Raw genomic sequence first — 21,129 nt, 5'->3', positions numbered from 1 at the left:
GCCATAATTCTCATGGAAGATGATCATACGCAGTAATGAGTGATCGCCCATCATCATCGTCATGTCAATTGTATGATTGTTTCAGAACAACACTCACTAAGGCTTTTCCCCCAAAAGGTTTGCCCAGAACAGAGAGAGTCCTCAGGCTCTTTCTGTACCTTTGTAAATAAAAGCTTGATGTGTGTAGCTACACATTTGTTGGCCATTCATGCCAGAGGGAACATCGCTTGCTACCATATCACCTGTGTGATAGATATTGCAATCCTATGCAATATCTTTGGGGACCATATTGTATTAAGTTTATGTATCACTGTAGGCTAGGGATTGTATGCAGCTCCAGGGACAGGGTTATTACAACTTCTTCAGAAACCAGAAACAGTGGGGAGTGCTTAAAGTCAATTACTTCAGTTGTAAACTGGGCTTGCATATACTGGGTCAACCTGGATTTTTCAGAGACAAACAAAGAAAGGGCGTTTGCATAAAAAGGCCTCATTTAAACTGACTCAGGCCTTTCTTTCTGGTTGATCAAATAGACAGGGCCTTCTATTCAAGGGGATGGCCTCAAATCTTGTGGAAGAGTTGGAAAGATTTTGGCCTACTAGGGACTCAGAAGACTGATGGGTGACTCCTGGTATGTTTAGTGTGTGTTTAAAGCTTTTACCTTAAGAATAAATGTGCTTGGTTAGAAAGACCTCTATGGTAACTTGTAACTGCTGTCAATATACTGTTCATAGCCCTCAGTGTTACCTATCAGCTCTGTGTTCTTGGGGAACCAAGGCGCAGTTCCCAGCCTGTCTGACTCACAAAAGACCTTCTCCCCACCCCCCAGCCTCTGCTTGAACCAAAGCCGTTAGGAAGAAAGACTTACAAAAAGCAATGAAAAGGCAGTGGAAGACACACCTAAACCCCTCTGGACAAGGATGACAGGATTAAGGAAACTCCCACAGCCTCATTTGCATCAAGGATGGGACAGGGAGGCATCCCCATTAGCATACAGAATGGAGAACAGAGATTCCAAGGCAAGAACCGCAACGAACTCTGAGTGCTCTCTGCTCCAGATGTTAATGAACCCACATCTGCACACACCCAGCTCAGTAATTATCAGACTAATTCTAGTAATAAATCCTTTATTGGTATTCAAAATACTGAAGCTGCCTACTTGCATTGTGAGCTCCCTCAAAGGAATACCACCCATGGCCAGGAATGAGCAGTTCCTATTGACTAGCCTGAACAAAACAACTTTGGTATATTCCCTTGAGTGATCAGTTTACCCATAAACAAATCTAGTGTTCTCCCTTGAATCATTGTTCTTTCCCTACAAAAACCCCTACCCACACTCAAGTAAGTGGCTCTGATGCCAGGATCCAAAATCTGTATCAGTTCCATTAGGAATTCATCTTCTCCTGACAGATCGTACTGGGTGCTCTGACTGTCTCCAGCAGTCCAGACCCTCAGCCACCACCACCACCTGGGAACCCCGATCGATTCAAGCTTCACGGAGTGGTGAGAACCCAGCTCTCTCTCTCTAAATATAGCCTTCTGACCCTGACTTGTGTGATCAGTTATAGTTTTCTAAACCTGACTTTTATAATCAAATTTAAGTTAGATTTAATAAGTGTTCTGTTTGTTTGGTTCCCCTTGTATGGTTATTACCTGGCAGTGAATAACTGGTTAAGCTGGTTGTTTCTCTCTCTCTCTCTCTCTCCCCCCGCCCCTCCACCCGTGGGTGTTTTCTGGCTACCCCATTCGCTCTGCAGCAACGCTTCTCATACATAAGCTGAAGATCCCTGCAGCGCCCAAAAATCCTGTGGGGTTTGCTCATCAAGTGGATTACTACCAGAACAATTGTAATGTGAAAGTGGGGATAGGGACGTGCTGAACCTGGGGCATATGAGGGTGGCAGCATGGAAGTGCTGCTTGACCCAGCCTGCTCAGGGTGTGCCCATGTCATATGAGGGTGACAGCCTGGAAGTGCTGTTAGACCCAGCCTGCTGAGTCCAAGGGCCTATGAGGGTGACAGCTTGGAGGTGCTGCTCGACGCAGCCTTCTGAGTCTAGGGACATATAAGGGGTCAGTTTGGGAGTGCTAATTAACCCGGTCCTCTCAGACATGCTCTGTTAGTGTGTGTGTTCATCTGATTCTGGGGCTGGAAGAACCCAGCCCTCGGGACCCTAGATTCTAGGGCCGGCTCCAGCGTTTTTGCCGCCCCAAGCAGCAAAAACAAAACAAAAAAAAAAACCTTGCAGCCGAACACAGAGGCAGAGTGATGGTGCAGCCGCCGAATTGCTGCCGGCGACTGAAGAAGAGTTGCGTCCCCGCTGCCAAATTTCCACCGAGCGCAAAACGCTCTGTGATGGAGCGGTCGCCAAATTTCCGCCACCGCCAAGGGTGGATTCCCGCCCCAGAGCCCGACGTCCTGCTGCCCCTTTACATTTGCCACCCCAGGCACCTGCTTGGTTCACTGGTGCCTGGAGCCAGCCCTGCTAGGTTCTGCAGGATAGCTCCATTGGGAGGGAAGAAGGGAGAAGTAGGGCTCTGTATGTGAACACAAGTGACACAAGCAGTATGTTGATAGAATTACAGAACCCCTCCTCCCCCAGAAGAGTAACCCTAATAAATGAGCGTACCACAAAGTAAGGGGCAAATCTGGTAACATTAGAGAGAAAGCAAAGCCCAGGTGCTGGCCTTTAGGCAGACTGGTTTGCTGGGGACATCATAGTGTAATGTAAGGATCAGAGGAACCTTAAAACTCCTGGTCAGAAGGGAGTGGGACAAGGGGCCCAACCCTGGGATAGGTGATGCCTGGAGGCCTGAAACCTGACTGGGAACTCCTGCAGTGGACCATGGAGGAGGAAATACAGGTGCAATTACACTGAAACTGTGACAGTCTGCATAAAAGGCCACCTGAATTTGGTATTTGGCAAGGTCCATGCCTTATTGTCTTAAACTCAGTGTGTTTCACCTGGGTAAGAGAATGAGCAAAGGCATAACTCTCCTTCCACACTGCATCTGACTTGAAAATCATTTTTCCTTTATTTATCTATCAAGATCAGAGTTCAGGTTTCTCTGATCTCTAGAAACAGTTACTCACATCGCTAATACTTACGGCAGGAAAACTGAAAATACTACTTTATTTTAGGTGTTAGTAATGCCAATAAGTGGTATGCAGAAAATCAGATCTTTCAGCGCATGTCTTAGAAGGTCAAATGATTCTAAGTTTATCCTTAATTCAGTGATGTCCAACTTTTTCAGCTGGACAGCCAAACATATTTCAAAAAGATCAAGGGACCACAATCAGTACGTTGAGGTGGATTCTCTATCCTACTCCATTCACACAACACAAAGGGAGCAGAAACTGTCAGTAAGTTCCCCATATATGTGAGAGTCCTCAGCGGATACAGAGCCACTGAATTCAGATCCTATGCCCACCTGCCTGCAGCTCCTGATGTAAGGGGCTGGTAGAGGGGAGAGTGGCTGGTGTGTGCTGCATTCGTGACAATCCCTTGCTGGAGTATGGTCTCTTGAGGACTGAATCAAGCTGGAGCAAAGATTCTTTAGCCTGAGGTAGGGAAGAGAATCTGGGAGCCATATTCAGTTGTGGGTTCTCAGCTTCAGCTTTTTTAATCCTCTCCTGGGCTGCCCTGAGTGGCTGCATTGGGGAAAGGAGCCATCATTTGTCAGATACTCCCATAGGCCCAACATAGATGCACTCAAACTTCTATCATGCTACCTCTGGGGTTCCCAAAGCCTAGCAAGAAAGAAATTAATGCACAAGCCAGAATTATTCTCTCATCCCTTCCCTAGGATGCAGCAGAGGACCAGTGTGGGAGCTGATTAGTAGCTGCAACAAGGAAGGGATGCAGATGCTGGTCAGAGCACTCTAGGCTCACACCAGAGCTGCTCCTGAGGCTCCAAGGGAAACAGTGGGAGACAGATGGGAAAGCAGTCCCATTGATTTCCTCCTTGTAGTAATAGGGCTGATTCAAATGTTTCAGTTTAAAAGTCATATCACATAACTGAGGGTATACATTTTCAGTTTATAATCAAGTACAACATTTCTTCTTAACACTGTCATCCTTGAAGGCCACAATTGAAAGGCTTGAGGTCCAAAGTGGTCCACAGGTCACATTTGGATACCCATTCCTTAAATAATAGTACTAAAGTTAAAATGTGCGTGTTAATCGAGAAAAATAAGAATAGAACCAAATAGAATGAATACTAACTATTTGTGATGTTAAAAGACGTAACCTGGCTTCTTCCAGTATGTCAGCTATTTGTTGAGGTGTTGTCTCATATGAAATTTCTGTGTTACAATCCGGACATTTAAGTGTTCTAACAATTTGGGAAACTTCCTCTATGTCAAACTAAATAAGAAAAACAGAAACAAGTGAACTGACCGCAACATATTGGAAACATGAGAACCAAAAAGCTAACTAAGAGAACTATGTTTAAAAAACAAAGGCTAACATTACATTTAAAATACTAATTCAAACGCAAATTTAATCTCCATATGGAGTTAGACACAAACAGAAATTGTTACATCAAGACAATAAAGTCAGAAATTAAATTTGCAGTATTTCATAATGGCAAAGAAATCTAAGGATCTAAATTGTATGTTTATATTAAAAATTAAAACTTTTTTCAGAAAGATTCTGAACTATTTCTTTTAAGTATCAGAGGGGTAGCCGTGTTAGTCTGGATCAGTAAAAGCGGCAAAGAGTCCTGTGGCACCTTATAGACTAACAGACGTATTGGAGTGCACTCGAAGACTTTTTGCAGATGCTCCAGGTATTCTGCCCATGAATCAGAAAAGATGGCCACACCATCAAGGTAGGCAACTGCAGATTCTCCCAATCCTGCTAGGAGACTGCCTACAAGTTTTTGGAAAGTGGTGGGTGCATTTCGCAGCCCAAAAGGGAGCACATTAAATTCAAACAGCCCTACATGGGTGATGAAGCCTGACCTTTCCTCGGTGGATTCATCCAGCAGTACTTGCATCCCTTTGCTGGAGGGAGGTTTATCCCTGTTTCGTTGTAACTAAGGCTAGAGGGGGTTCCTCTGTGTTTTGTGCATCTTTTGTTACCCTGTAATCTTCCAACCTGATTTTACAGAGGGGATTTTTACCTTTTCTTTTTTTTTAAATGAAATTCTTCTTTTAAGAACTTATTGATTTTTTTTTTTAGTGTCCAAAGATCCAGGGATTTGGGTCTGTGGTCACTTTGTAACCAATTGGTTAGGATATTATTCTCAAGCCTCCCCAGGAAAGGGGATGTAAGGGTTTGGGGGATATTTTGGGGGAACAGGAACTCCAAGTGGTCCTTTCTCTGATTCTTTCTCTAAATCACTTGGTGGTTGCAGCATACTGTTCAAGGACAAGGTGGAGTTTGTGCCTTGGGAAAGTTTTTAACCTAAGCTGGTAAAAATAAGCTTGGGGGTCTTGCATGTGGGTCCCCACAGCTGTACCCCAGCGTTCAGAGTGGGGAAGGAACACTGACATGCATCTGATGAAGTGGGTATTCACCCACGGTGGGGATGCGACTCTTCTTCAGTCGCCGGCGGCAATTCAGCAGTCACACCATCACTCTGCCTCCGTGTTCGGCGGCAAGGTTTTTTGTTTTGTTTTGTTTGCCGCTTGGGGAGGCAAAAACACTGGAGCTGGCCCTGGAATCTAGGGTCCCGAGGGCTGGGTTCTTCCAGCCCCAGAATCAGACGAACACACACACTAACAGAGCATGTCTGAGAGGACTGGGTTAATTAGCACTCCCAAACTGACCCTTTATATGTCCCTAGACTCGGTAGGCTGGGTCGAGCAGCACCACCAAGCTGTCACCCTCATAGGCCCTTGGACTCAGCAGGCTGGGTCTAACAGCACCTCCAGGCTGTCACCCTCATGCCTCACCTTATGCTCCAATAAGTCTGTTAGTCTATAAGGTGCCACAGGACTCTCTGCTGCTTTTACAGATCCAGACTAACACGGCTACCCCTCTGATACTTGAACTATTTCTGTTCTTCCTTCTGTGAATCAAGGAGGATGGCTGTGTCCCCTACTCACAAGAAGCTTATTTATACTCCTATGAATAAATTACAATAAATAAATTATTTAAAACCAAAGTTATTAGAAAAAAGTATGATATTGTTATGGTTTCCTTAAAGTATATAAATGCTGAGAAACGTCGGAAAGAATGATGATGAAGTATCATATTATAAAGATCTATACAATGTACTCTGAGTGACTTCATTTGTGTAGGCCTTGAACGCCACATGTGAAGGATAAAAGGGTGCAATTGTTCTAGTTTTTCTGAAGGGGAAGCTCAATTTTCAAAAGTGTGGTAGATGCTACTGTAGATGCTCTTTGAGCGCTAGAAGGAAATATATTTTCTGGTTAGTGACCTACTGGATGATAAGTCAAATGCTGATACAGAGTTAACAAAATAAACCTGAATTAATTAACAGGTCACAACAGTGTCATGGATTAATCTAATCATAACCTGAATCCTAGCCCCAATACAACCCAAATAATGATCTGAACAATCTACCCCTTGTAGGAATGGGAAGATAGACATGGGTGCATGTATAATTATTATTCAAACACTTGTACTATTACTGCAATTGCGTATAGAACTCTTTTTAATAATATGAAGTTTGAGGTGTTTTATTTCTATTTACAGCAGAGAATGGGCTACGATTTGCAGTCAAGTGACAATACAATAGGTAGAACATACTGTTAGTTTCTCTCTATATTACTTTATTGTGTGTATGCATTTATGTAATGAGGGTATGTGTGTTTCAGAATATAATATACAGATATTGACTTGGTGCAGGTGAATATGAAGTTTTATTGACCCAGGAGACCAACAAAAAATAATGTTTTGCGTTTTCATACCTTTCAGGTCCTTGTGCAGCAGGGACCCTAGATTTATACAGTACAGTGCCCAGGTTGTGTAGGAAGGTGGGGTGTCTCAGACCAGTGAAGGATCTATGAAGAGGTGGCAATGGGATTTCGGAGCAAGAGGGGGCCTATTACCGTAATTTTCACCAAAGATTCAGGAGAGGAAGTATGCAAGATAGTCACTGCCTAAATAGTGGCAATAGAGAGGTGGGCAAACATTCAGCCACTCCCAAAGACATCAAGGCAAGAGGATGACATAGGGTCATTGGGACAACTCCTAGTAACTGGGGTTAGTATGCCTCCTTTGAGAAGGGAGCGTTGGGTGGAAAAACAGATAATATTAAATTGGGCAATATTAGGATCTGAAGATCCCAATATCTTCCCAAACACTAACCCAAATCTGAACATTAGCTTATTTATTCTTTCCTATTACATCTAAATTCTAAATATCCTAGCTGTAGCCAAGACACCAACAAGCAATGTGAAACAAAGGTACTAGCTTCTTTCAGCTGCACATGTAACTTCACTGAGTACAACAAATATTCCCTCCCCATTTCAATAAAATTACTAATGTTGTCAGAAGAGCTAACAATCATTGTATTTCAGAAAGATACTCAAGTTCAAGTTTTATAGGAACATTTCTTAAAAGTAACTGAGGACCAAGTATTGTATTAATCATCACTTACTCTTATATAGCTCAACTCTATTTCCACAAAGCCCTCTTTTCATCAAAACTAACCTCAAAGAGATCAGGATGTCTGTGCAGGATATCTAGCCCCTAATTTTTTGGTATATTAATTTCCCCCCTTCATAAAAACCCCATAATATTAATAGTATATCAGATATTTCCATCAAACCAGAGACCTCATTTATCATTACAATTCTCTCCTACTAGCCTGTAAACTTAATACTGGAGAGTCTACTCTTCTTGCAATGGATGCCAGTGTAAATCAAAAGCTGTGAATCATTCCTTTGTTTCAAGCATTACTTTTGCTGCTTACATAATTTTCTTTGTAAGAAATATAATAAAGATAAATTACTCACTTTATAAGGGTAATCAATTTTAATTGCTTCTTCAGTCATAGTCCAATTTGCATCAGCTAAAAATCTATCAAGTTTCAACATGGAAAATGCGTTGGCCTCCATTTCTTTTATACGCTGAACAGCACTGTACATTGCCATACGCTTTGGAAGAGTAATATTACATAGACCTATGGAAATGAAGAAAATGAATACATTTAGGTTGTCTATATATTTGTAAGATGTGAAAGAGAATGCCTGACTGAGGCTATGGGGTGACTGACTGGCTGAAAGGCCATTTCTGTAAAGTTGCTGGGAGCAGGATAAAAGTCTTAATCTAAGAAGCTGTATGCTCAGACCATTGCCAGAAGCCAGAGATTTCACTTTGTAACAGCAGCTGCATGTTGCTCTCACCACGTCCTCTACTCTTCAGACCCATTTGTTTCCAGTGGCAACTGAATGGGAATATTAGGCTGTTCTTTTCCATAGGGCCTTTTACATGAATGTTTATTGTGCTATTCTGAGCAATTCATTTCCCTCTTTTTAAGGTCTCTTTCTCATTAGTTAACTGAGGACTCTTTCAGATAGTGTTTGGTACTGTATTGTAATACTGTGAGTGTTAGAGATTTTTATAGAATTTCATCTTTTCTACAGTTATGTTTTTCACTCTCTGTCTTTTATTCCACAACCACCTTCCTAAGAGGACGTCTACACTTGAAACTTGCTGTGGGTTTTGTTTAAGTGCCTTCACAACAACTGTTGTGTGAGCAGTACATACACAGCACATTGTGATCCCTCAAGTAAGGAATTTTTGCCTCGTATCACTGTGGCCACTTAGCACAACAATGTTTTGAAATAAAGGTTTAGTATTCCTGGCAGACATCCAATGGTGCATTGCTTCACCACTGTGCTGTGGGAACTCTGGGAGTTTTTTCACCACATATTGTGGGATACCTACCAGAAGGAAATAGGATTAGGGTATTTGGAGTCAAACTAAAAATTTCCCATGATTCCTCTCCTTTCATCCCAACATCCACATGGCCTTGGTGAGCCAGCGACATTTTCAAAGCACTGTCAAGCAGCAGGGAGGAAACATTGGTACATACTACTATCCTCAAGGAGATTATATAAACAGGATGCTGCAAGCATATGTAAAATAGTGCAATGGCTTCAGAATCAGAGTGCTAAGGGCACCTCAGGAGGAGGAGACTGAAATCAAGAATATAAGTCTCTTAGATCTTTCACAGGCGCAACTTCACTCATCGGACCAACACTTTTAAGCTCAGACACATAGTACTTACTAGTGGGACAGGATAGTGCTGCAGGCCTATGATGGCCAGCAGCAGCGATAGCACTTTCAGGATGTCAAAAGCTACATTCCTGGAAATCTGTGTAAAGCTTGTCCTAGAGCTCCAGTGGTGGAAGAGTCGCATGCAAGATCTCTTCACTGTGAAGAAGCATGTGACCATTGCCATCTGGAAGCTTACCACACTGGATTGCTAGCAGTCAGTAGCTAACCAGTCTGGTGTTGGTAGATCAATTGTCAAGACTGTTGTCATGGAGATGTATGCTGCTTCCAAGAAGGTGCTGTCCCCTGGATAATAAAGCAGGGCAATGCACAGGAGGTTATTAATGGTTATGTACAGTTGGGGTCACTGATGGGATCCAAATACCTATTCCTTGCCTACCCTGACCCCCCAGGTCCCTGAGGTCATCAGGAGAATGAGGTATTTCTCCCTGGTGCTGCAGGTCCTGGTTAATCACCATGTTCACAAACATTAACGTGGGGTGGTCTGGAAAGGTCCATGATGCCAGGAGCTTTAGAAACTCTGTACTGTTTTCTGTAGTGAGAAATTGAACTTCTGCTCGCATGGTATCTATGTACAATAATAGTGTTACAATTCATTCCGGTCATTCTGGGAGACCAAGGTTATCCCTAAATTCCTGGATTATGAAGCCTTTTACTGGATTCCTGGATGGCAGAATGGAATTCTATAACTATAACCTGAGTATTTGCAGAAGGATAATAGAATGTACATTTGGAAGACTGAAAGGTAAATGGAGGAGCCTAATGTCAAGGCTGGATATAGATTAAAAGTATTTGCCTTTGATTATAGCTTCTTGCTGTGTTTTGCACAACTTTTGTGAAAGGAAGAGAGAGAGAGAGACTTATTGATGGAGACAAGGAGGAGATTGGCAGACTTGCAGAAGGTTTTGAACAGCCAGAGGGAAGGCGTCTATGAAATGATGCAACTGCTCAGGGGCACAGAGTCAGGAATCCCTTGTGCTCCAGTTCTGAAGCTACAGGCCACTTGTGAACAATATCTATGCTTTTGTACAAGGTTTTAATTAAGATTATGGCACAAGTATTGCTATGTATGTGCAGTCACGCAAAGATCTTATTAAGTTTCCTGTGGGACATTTTAATGAACCGTTTAATGAATTTGTTCACTAAAGGTGAACTTTATAATGAATTGTACGAGATGCAGAAACAACTGCAAAGACATTTTCAATTTACTTTTAATAACACAATATACCAATTCAAATGTACTCCATAGTCACAGTCAATAATTTGCAAATTTCAAACCCAGTCAAAACCTAAAAAAGTTATATAAAAGTGCAGTGGGCAGATCATTTTGTGGTTTCAAGGTCATCTTGTATAAGCAAGGTGCTCAAAACTATTCTCTGCAGCTTGGAGGGTGGGATGGGGCAGAAGAGTCTATTCCTTGCAGGTGAGAGAAATAAGGAGGTTTCCTATTGTCCACTGTTTTCTTTGTTGTCCTGAAGCATGGAATGTCTAGAAAAAATGGTTACTAACCTTTTGTAACTATTGTTCTTCAAGATGTGTTACACAAGTCCATTCCACTCTATGTGTATTTGCACTCTGAGCACAGTCGTCGGAAATTTTTCCCAGTGGTACCCATTGGGGTAGCTTGAGCACCCTATGGTGCCGTGCACTCATAGCACTGGTACAAAGCACCCAGCTGACCCTGCACCCCCTCAGTTCCTTCTTACCACCTATGACGGTTGCTGGAACTTCTATCATCCTTTCTTTGGCAAGCTCTCTCAGTGGTCTTCTCTTTTGCATATTTGTATGTTAGTTAGTTGCGAGTAGTTTTAGTGAAAGTTTGTAACTTACTGAGTTATTGGCGTTTTTATCCATTACCCCATGCTGAGGCATGCGTTGGTGCCTCTGTGCAATCCGCAGTCAAGCTGCCTGAAGTGCCTGCAAGAAGCACATGTAGGGGGACCGCTGCCAGATCCTCAGAGACTTTAAACCTTGCATGAAGAAAGACCGGGAGACAGGCTGAAGTTTTTCTCTAGAAAATAACTTATTTCTGGGTGTTGTTGCAGTGAATGGTGTGTCCCAGAATGTGGAGGTATCAGAGGTAAAGGGGAATCATATGCTGTGGTACAGTCCTTGATCAATGAACCACCATGTTCTCCAGGAGGGTTGTTTACCTCTCCATCATTCCCAGCAACTCTGCCTATGAGGCTCTAACCATTTCCCTCTCCTTTTCTCTCTTCTCTTTATCATGTTTCAGGAACCCTTCCCTCTACTCTTTCACCTTTTTATCCTTCTCTTGGGATGCGCATATAATTTCTTTCATTAAGTTATCTCTTGAGCTCCTTTTACTCCTATGTAAATTGGACAGGCATTTAAATCAATGTTAGCACCCCTGTGTGTGTGATTGCCACAATGTGTCAGCTGCTGGGAGACATGGGGGTTGGGAGAGAACAAGTTATTGTCAAAATTGTAGTCACCATGTCAACATTGATAAAACATTGCTTTTTGTTCGATTTGGGAATTCCACTCCCATAGGTTCTTTCCAGTCTTCAGTGACCTTCGAGATGGTAAGACATTTTCACAGACTTTGCCATTTGGGTAGGATCCCTAGACCTGTGTTGTAAGGCTGGGTGACATAAGAATGGTCATATTGGGTCATACCAAAAGTCCATCTAACCCAGTATCTTGTCTTCCGACAGTGGTCAATGCCAGGTTCCCCAGAGGTAATGAACAGAACAGGTAATCATCAAGTGATCCATTCCATGTCTCTCATTCCCAGCTTCTCACAAACAGAGGCTAGGGACACCATCCCTGCCCATCCTGGCTAATAGCTATTGATGGACCTATCATCCAGGGTGTGCATACTTGTTCTGGCAACTTAGGGAAGGTTAATAAAGACCAGGTGGTCCATGCGCATTAGGGGAATGTAGCTTATTTAAACGCAGTGCAGAAGACACAGGCTAGTTATTGCATATTTACTTCTACAGGTTGCTGGTGGGATGGAAGTTGGTTGGTGAGAAGCCAACAGAGGAAGGCTAGTAATTGCATGTGCCCTTCTGCAGGCTGTCCTTACTTTGGATCAGGGTAGATAAAAATCAATGATTTAAAAAAAAAAATCAAAAAAATCTGATTTTTTAATTTAAATCGGATTTTTTTGACAAAATGCTTTTTGAGGAAAAAACTTATCTAAAGATAGTTTTAATTAAGATACATTATAGCTCAAAGGTATCTCATCATGGAATAGGGATTATAAATTCTAAGTCTATAGTATGAGACAATATATTCATGTAATGTTTAAGAAAAGTTTTGTAAATGAGTTCCAATAGTTCATGGATTAGGGACCCAATCTTATGCGGTTCCAGGGGCTTCTGTATAGATTATTTAGGTTAATCTTTCTATCTACCCAATGGGATTCAGTGCTCAGTCTAGAAGATACCGTCAGAGATGCTTAGTTTTGCAGTTCTCAAACTGTGGATTTGTGTCTCCAGAGATAACATGCTTCTTACCAGCAAAAATGTTTTTAAATAAATAAATATTATAGAGAGGTGAGAAATAACAGATCTCAACCCCATTGTCACTCTGCAAATTTGTGTACACAGAATCAATCCCTTATCTCTCTCTAAAAGTGCAAAGTTTCAAAAAGTTCGTTGAATAGAAGATTGTTGGGAGTGGAATAGATCTGGACAAGGAGAAGAAATCTGGAGATAAATGTGAGAAGGAAGGGACAGGCAGTTGAAACAAAAGTGAAACTGAATGAGCGGCATATTCCAGAAGTCTTGAGGTCTTTCTGAGTGTAGCCTTCATTGATTTTAGATCTACCATACCATTCTCTCACGAGAAGGGAAAACCTATAATGGCAGCAGGCCGTAAAAGAGTTTGGGAATATTTTAATGAAGTTCCTCTACCTGTGGGTAAGACAGGCATGCATGCAAAATGCAAACAGTGCAACAAAGAAATGCAAGGCCTGGTTTCCCAAATGAAACAACATCATGAGAAGTGTTCCTTCTCAGGAGGAAGCTGCATTGCAGATGATGAAGATGAAAAGAACATGTCTGAACACGCAGGATCTTCAGGTTGGTAAACTTTTTTATTTCATACTTCTTTCTTAAGGACTGCCTGTCTTCCTTCTGGACTATTCTTGCACGCTTATGTTTGAGCAAAAAATATAGTTGTTACTGTATGGTACTATCATTTTAGATGCAGTTGTGATAAAAAATAAATAGCTGAAATAGGCAGATCTTCCTTTTACAATTTCACCTTTAAAGCAGTACTGAGTGTCAGTGAATGCAATGAGTAATACTAAATGAGCAGTACGGTAATAATAATTAAATAACTGCATTGACTTATTTTGTTTAGGAGAACCCATCCTCAACATACAGGATTCTGAAGACTATCCACCTTCAAGATCACCATAATTTTTTATAGTTTCAGAGTTATCTGCCAATGATAGTGTTTCAGTCACATCAGGTATGTCACATAGCCACAGTATATCACCTGTAGCAAAAAGAAAAAAAAATCTCCATTATCCAGAAACAACCATAGATAAATTTGTGATAAAAACCAGCAGATTACAAAAAGAGGTAATTGATGAAAAAATTGCCCGGTTTGTTTATGCAACAAACTCTCCTTTCCGAATGATTCAGAACCCACACTTCACATTAACATGGTTCAGTCATTAAGACCAGGATTCAGTCCACCCAACAGAGCAGATGTCACTGGCAAATTGCTGGATAAAGTGTATGTAAGAGAAATTGAGGACTGTGCAAAAGGTCTAGAGAGTAAAATTCTTAACCTGAGTCTTGATGGGTGGAGCAATGTCCACAATGATCCTGTTGTATGTGCTTCTGTGACAACAGAAGAAGGGATTGTCTTCCTTACAGAAAAAATTGATACATCAGGAAATGCACACACAGCAGAGTACTTACAAGAAGTAGCAATAAACGTTATAACAAACTGTGAAAAAAATTCAAACATCTAGTATGCAGCTTGGTCACAGACAATGCTACGAATGTATCCAAGATGAGAAGAAATTATTTAGAACTGAGTGAAGAGAGTCCCAAGCTAATAACATATGGTTGCAGTGCTCATTTGATGCACCTCCTAGCCAAAGACTTCAGTGTTCCAGAAATAAAGGCTAATGTTGTTGAAATTGCCAAATACTTCCGTAACAACCACTTTGCAGCAGCTGCTCTGAAAAAAGTGGGAGGAATCAAGCTAACTCTCCCACAAGTCATGCGATGGAACTCAGTAGTGGACTATTTTGAGCACTATATCAAGAATTGGCCTAATCTGATGACAGTTTGTGAACAAAATCGTGAAAAAAATAGATGGCACTGTCACAGCCAAAGTTCTCAACATTGGGCTTAAGAGAAATGTTGAACACATGCTAAGTACCCGAAAGCCTATTTCTGTAGTCTTGAACAAAATGCAGGGAAATAGCTGTTTTATTGCTGACACTGTTGAAATTTGGAAGGAACTGAGTGAGATCTTAAAAAGAGAAATATGCAATGACAGAGTTAAATTACAACCATGAAAAAAACGAATGAGACAAGCACTATCTCCAGCTCATTTTCTTGCAAATATTCTCAACACTCTGTACCAGGGTCAAACCTTAACTGCTGAAGAAGAGGAGTTGGCTATGACATGGACATCCAGCAATCATCCCTCCATAATGCCAACTACAATAAACTACAGAGCTAAGGGTGAATCATTCAAGAAATATATGTTTGCTGCTGATGTTTTAACGAAAGTCACACCAGTGAACTGGTGGAAGTCACTTAAGCACTTGGATTCAGAGTCTGTTGAAGTGATAATCTCACTTTTAACAGTAGTAGCTTCTTCTGCCAGTGTAGAAAGAATATTTTCTTCCTTTGGACTAATTCATTCCAAATTGAGAAATCATTTTGGACTTGAAAAAGCAGGAAAGCTTGTTTTTCTTTTCTAGATTATGAACAAACAGGAAAATGAAGGTGAAGACAACTGAGTTAGCTGCAGAAGCCAATATTTTAAGTTTCTCATGTTGACCTGACTGACATAGTCAATTTAATTTTTGTTTTTAAATATTTCCTTTAACTATTTTAGTTTAAAACAATTTTAACAAAAACAAACCTGATTTTAAAAATCTTGAATGTTTAACTAAATTCAAAAATTCATATGCTTGTTTTGTTAAAATATTATATGTTTGCTGTTGAAGAAAAAAATCCAGAATACATAACCTTGTTGTTTTAGTTAAATAAAACAATTTGAATGTCTGTCTGGTGTTGTTCTCCTAATACAGCATGGCAAGAAAATCTTTCAAATATTAATGATTAACCTGTTGAACTGGAGATAGTTCACCTCCCAATGACTTCATAAATATCTGCTTCAATTACCTTTGGTAAATGAAATAACCAAACTGTCATTCATTTTCTAATATAGCTATAAAACTAATCTAAAAAGTTTTCAAAATAAATCACTTTAAAAATGTATAGTGTGTACCTTCTAAAAATGAAACCTACATCTATCTCTGAGTTGTGAAGAATATGTATTAAAGTTATAACAACCAACAAGAATGCACTTTTATGTAGAAATCCATGATTAAATCGAGTCTTCCTGACTAGTGATTTAAATCATGACTTAAATCAATTTGATTTAAATCAAATCCACCCTGCTTTGGATGTATTATCCTGTGGCATGTCCCTAAAAGACAGAAAGGATTCCATTCAAAAAGGCAATGGGCAAATCAGGAAAACATGCCATGCTTCTGTTTGCCAGGATGGTGCCTCGAAAGGTGGTGCAGGAATGGAAGGGTCAAGAGAACCACAAGCTATACAGTTTCATAGAGTTTAACGCCAGACGGGACCATCAGATCATCTAGTCTGACCTCCTGTAAGATCACAGGCTATTAACTTTCATCTAGATACCCCTACATTAAGCCCAAATACTACAGTTAGACCAAAGCATTTCAGTCCTGAGGAAACTGAACTGTGTACCACAGGCTTACGGGCTTAGGAAAGAAAGTCGGTAAACATATGGGTGTGATGGGTTTGGTCACAGAGACCCTCTTGGTATGGTCACCTGATGTGCTGAGACTACCTCTGAGCCCGTTTTCTCTGCCAGTTTGGGCCTTCAGAACCCTGCCTTGTTGAGCCAGACACGCAAGCCTGCTGCAACACAGACTCAGGGTCTGAACCATGCTCACAAAGCTGCAGACTTAACTGAAAACAGCTTAAGAAGTGCTCCTGTCTTCAGCCCCCCGACACCCAGCTCCCAATGGGATCCAAACCCCATATAAATCCATTTTCCTCTGTATAAAGCTTATACAGGGTAAACTCATAAACTGTCCACCCTCTATAACACTGATAGAGAGATATGTATAGCTGTTTGCTCCCCCAGGTACTAATTACTTACTCTGGGTTAATTAATAAACAAAAGTGATTTGAAGTAAAAAAAAAAAAAGTAGGATTTAAGTGGTTTCAAGTAATAATAGACAGAACAAAGTAAGCTACCAAGAAAAATAAAGCAAAAACACACAACACTAACTTAATACACTAAGGATCTAGTTACAAATACTAACTTCTCACCCTAGATGTTATCTCAGGTACAATCCTCTTCAGACCAACATTGTAGTTTATGGCCTGTGTCCAGCAATCACTCACACCCCCGTAGTTACAGTCCTTTGTTCCACTTTCTTTCAGGCATCTCATTGGGGTAGAGAGGCCATTTCTTGAGCCACCTGAAGACCAAATGGAGAGGCTTCCAGGGCCTTTTATATTTTCTCTCTTGTGGGTGGAAACCCCTTTGTTCTTCTGTGCAAAATCACAGCAACAAGATGGAGTTTGTAGCCACCTGGGCAAGTCACACATCCATGAATGATTCAGCTTTCTGCAGGCTGACACCACTGTTTACGTGTTAGTTTGAACGTTTCCAGGAAAGTTCAGATGTTGATTGGCGTCTCCCAAAGTCCATTGTTAGTTAAGTACTCCCAATTACCTGAATCGGCCCTTCACAATATGTTGGCCACATCTCCCTTATGTTTCCCCTACAGCAAACACTTCAAATACAGGCATAGAGCCAACGCTCATAACTTCAGATATAAAAATGATACATGCCTACAAATAGGATGAATATATTCAGTAGATCATAAACTTTGCAAAGATATGTTAAATGGCATATCTAGCACAAAGCATATTCTAGTTATGTCATATTTACACTCATAAGCATATTTCCATAAACATATATAATGCAACATCACAATGGGCTTGACTGAGGTGGAAGTCCATTACTAGTTTAGTCAGGAATTTCGGATGTGGACATAAGTATACCTTGTCCTTGTAAAAGACTGTGTAACTCTGCCACCCTTCTTGTGGGAGTAACAACTACCAAAATGCTACTTTCATAGAGAAATGCAGGAAAGAAAAGATGGGTCTACCCTTTGAACTGGTGACTATCAACCTTGACAGTACCAGATTTAAGTTCCAGGGAGGAATGGGATCCACAACATAGATATATAAGCTACTGACCCTTAGGAATCTGACTGACGGGGCAAGCACTGGCAAAACCCTTTTCTGCTTTGACCATAAGGAGAATCATTCCCATTTCAACAGGTAAGTGTATTGAGTAGCTTTCTGCTATTCAGGAGAATGTTTTGCACCGTCCCTGAACATTTGGCCTCCTGAGGTTTTAACCAGGGAACATCAAGGCCATAAGATGGAAAGCAGATGTGGTGGGATGTAGCAGGCGACCATGGTCCTGTGGGAGATCAGGTCAAGATCTGGAGGTAGTGTCAAAGGAGACCTGGCCGAAAGGCTCAGCGGATGGTGGTGAAGCCAAGCCAGTGCTATGAGTATCATGCTTGCATTATCCTGCTTGAGCTTGAGAAATGCCATTAAAAGGAGTGTAATGGAAGGATAGATATACAGCAGTTTGTTTTTCCAAGATAGTAGGAAAGAATCCAAAGATCCCTTACTGTGACCTGCTCTAGAACAAAAAAAAGATGTCACTTCTTGTAGAGACAAGTAGTAAACAGGTCTATGTGAAGGAGCCCCGCATCCAGGGTTGAAAAATTAATCTCACACTATCCAGACTCAGAGACCATTCATGATCTCTGCCAAACAATCTGTTCAGGAGGTCCGCCAAGCTATTCTGAACACCAGGATGATAGGAGGCTTTAAAATGAATTGTATTGGTGATACAAACCTCCCAAAGACATATCGCCTCTTGATAGACTCTGTCTGATCTGTCCTCTCTCTGCCTGTTCATATAGAACATTGCCTCAGTGTTGCTCACGAGGACCTGTAAAGGGCTTGTCTACGCTACCGCTAATGTCGATGTAACTTACATCACTCAGAGGTGTGAAAAAGACACCCTGCTGAGTGACGCAAGTTACATCAACCTAAGGGCTGTCCACACCAGCGCTAAGTCGGTGGGAGATGCTCTCTCGCCAACATAGCTTCTACCTCTCGTTGAGGTGGAATAATTATGCTGACGGGAGAGTGCTCTCCTGTCAGCAAAGCACATCTTCATCAGACACACTATAGCGACCCAGTGTCTCTAACTTGCTGTGAAGGTGAAAAGCCCAATAGGCAATGAACAGATGAATAGCCTGCAACTCCCACACATATATATGGAGAGTCATATAATGATAAGACCACAAACCTTGAGTTTGTAGGTTTGTTAACTGAGCTCCCCAACCTAGAAAAGAAGCATTCATAAACAGAGTCAATGTGGGAAAGGGAGGGGAAAAGGGAACTCCAATATCCAGGAGATTGGTACTCGAAGCAGCACCCTGAAGTGCTCTTTAATTCACCACCAAGACAACGAAGGAACCTGGCAAAGGATGGTTATAAAAATGTTCATAGCCTTGAGAAGGAACATGATGCCTTCTCTTGGTTCTTTTAGCTTTTGGAGCCAGAGAAGATGGTGTTTACCACAAGGAGTTTGTATACTCTAGTGTGGCATCACTGATAGGTATAGCCACTCCAAAAGGCACTGCCAAACCCAGAATGTCCATGAGTCTGTAAGAACTCTCCTGGACCTCTTCAACAGGAATATCAAGAAAGGTAGTTACGTTCTTTAAAAGACCTTGGTAAGCCAAGTAGTCATCTTGCACAAGCGAGAAATCCCAAGCAGCTACAATTTCATCAGGCAATGAGGATGATGAGTGCAAAGGAAGTTGAGGTTGAGCCTCCTGCAGTGTAGTAGATGGAGGTTCCAAAGCTTTACAGGCCTTTAGGGTTTTGCTTGATAACCTCTTGGACCCCCTCATGTGAGCTAGTAAATTATCTGATAGGACATCTGAAAGGCTGAGGAACCAAGGAGGATCTGAAAGTGGGAGGCATGCCCCATGGGTTCCAGTAGTGCCATGGGTAAAGCATAGAACCCCAGCCACAACTTCTCCAAGGGTAGCTGTCTCTGAAAATCTGTTGGGTACCAGTAACAAAACTCCCTTCATGAAGGACAAAGTAGTCATCTATCTCAGGACAAGAGCTTACCTCAGACTCCAAAGAAGACTCTGAGTTGCACAATGACAGTGGTGCTGTGTCAGGTGGTGCCGAGGTCTGAGGTCATCACTCTGGAAATACCAGTACTGGACTGCACTGGTCAAGGAAACACTGAACACTTGACACTTTAGCTCCCTACAATAGTGAAGGCTGATTATAAACCTAAACTAAGTTTGTAACCAGGGCCTGAGGAGCCACCAGTACCGGCCAAATTGTCTCCTGTACCACCAGGAGTCTGCACTGAGAGGCAAAGTTGGTCTCATGGTGCTGCATAGGCTCCCGGTATTGTTGGTACAGAGGTATTTTCCTGGTGCTGATGATGTTACACAGAAATAGTTGGTACTGTAATGGAGTTTGATCTCAATACCCCAGGCATTGATGCCAGAGTTAATGACCGCTGATTCAAAAATATCAGTTCTGGGGAAGATCTCTTTCCCGAGGATGCCCTACCCTGTCCTCCTGAGTGCTTACTGATGAACAGTACTGGAGACCTCAAATATATAGTGAAGATTAGTCTCATGTCCTTGAATGATTCTGACCGCTTGTGCTTCTTTCTGGCACTGGGAAAGTGTATCAGAGCCCACATTATGAAGTAATGTCCACAACAGCACTCTTCACCAATGCCAAAGTACTCAGTGCGCACCCCGAGTGGGAAGGTTCAGCAGGCAGCTGCACGGTGGCTTCCATGAGGATATGGTGCAGTCTCACCTCTTTGTCCTCTTTTGTCCAGGGCCTGAAACCCTTGCAAGTCTGGCAGTGGTCTCGAATGTGATCTTCACTGAGGCAATTTAGGCAGGTGGAATCATGGTTACTCAATGGCATAGCTTTCTTTCAGCAGGCACAAAGCTTAAACCCAGAGACTGAGGCATACCCCAGTACGGGGCATCAGCACTCTATAGATAAGAGGAAATCAAAACTGCAAAAAGAAATAACAAAGAAAACCTATATTAAACTGCCAACTAACCACTGACTAGTTTACAGAAAAAGAAAAAATATTCCCAATAAGGGGAGAAACTTGCAGAAGCAAGACAAAGCACTCCAACTACCAATTAGAGGCAGTAAGAAGGAACTGAGAAGGATCTGCGGTGGCTCTGTCCTCTATTCGATCATGAAGCAGCACAAGGCAGCAGAGGGAACATGCACTGCCCCAATGGGTACTGCTAAGGGAAAAACTTCCAACTGTGATGCACTGGGTGAACATATAGCCAAAGTAGAACATGCAATCACTGGAAGAATTTGCTGTGCTTTTGTCAGCCTCTGTCAGATTGAAAAGCCCTTCTCCATCAGATATCTTTTCCCATGTAACTATCTATACCCAGTGATAAAGTCACCTCTCAACCATTTCTCTAATAAGGTCAATGAGTTGAGCCCTTTACGCCTCACATTGTAAGGCTTGTTTGCCATCCCCTTGATCTTTTTTGTGGCCCTCCTTTGAACATTCTTCCCTATTT

The 21,129-nt window shown here is 41.8% G+C and overlaps 1 protein-coding gene across 1 annotated transcript in view; it reads right to left on the bottom strand.

Annotated features, from left to right (window-relative positions):
* The window catches only part of LOC114018710 (sodium/hydrogen exchanger 10), a 304,510-nt gene that overhangs the window by 171,966 nt on the left and 111,415 nt on the right, over positions 1-21,129 (bottom strand). Inside the window, exons 11-12 of the mRNA XM_043548755.1 lie at positions 7,934-8,100; positions 4,224-4,364 (exon numbers count right to left, since the gene is read on the bottom strand). Of these exons, the coding sequence (XP_043404690.1) occupies positions 4,224-4,364; positions 7,934-8,100 (308 nt within the window). The remainder of the gene's footprint in view (positions 1-4,223; positions 4,365-7,933; positions 8,101-21,129) is intronic.

Source organism: Chelonia mydas, chromosome 6, assembly GCF_015237465.2.
Source record: "Chelonia mydas isolate rCheMyd1 chromosome 6, rCheMyd1.pri.v2, whole genome shotgun sequence".
NCBI classification, from domain to species: domain Eukaryota; kingdom Metazoa; phylum Chordata; order Testudines; family Cheloniidae; genus Chelonia; species Chelonia mydas.
The sequence above is the reverse complement of the archived record's forward strand: the minus strand, read 5'-3'. Positions and strand labels throughout refer to the sequence as shown.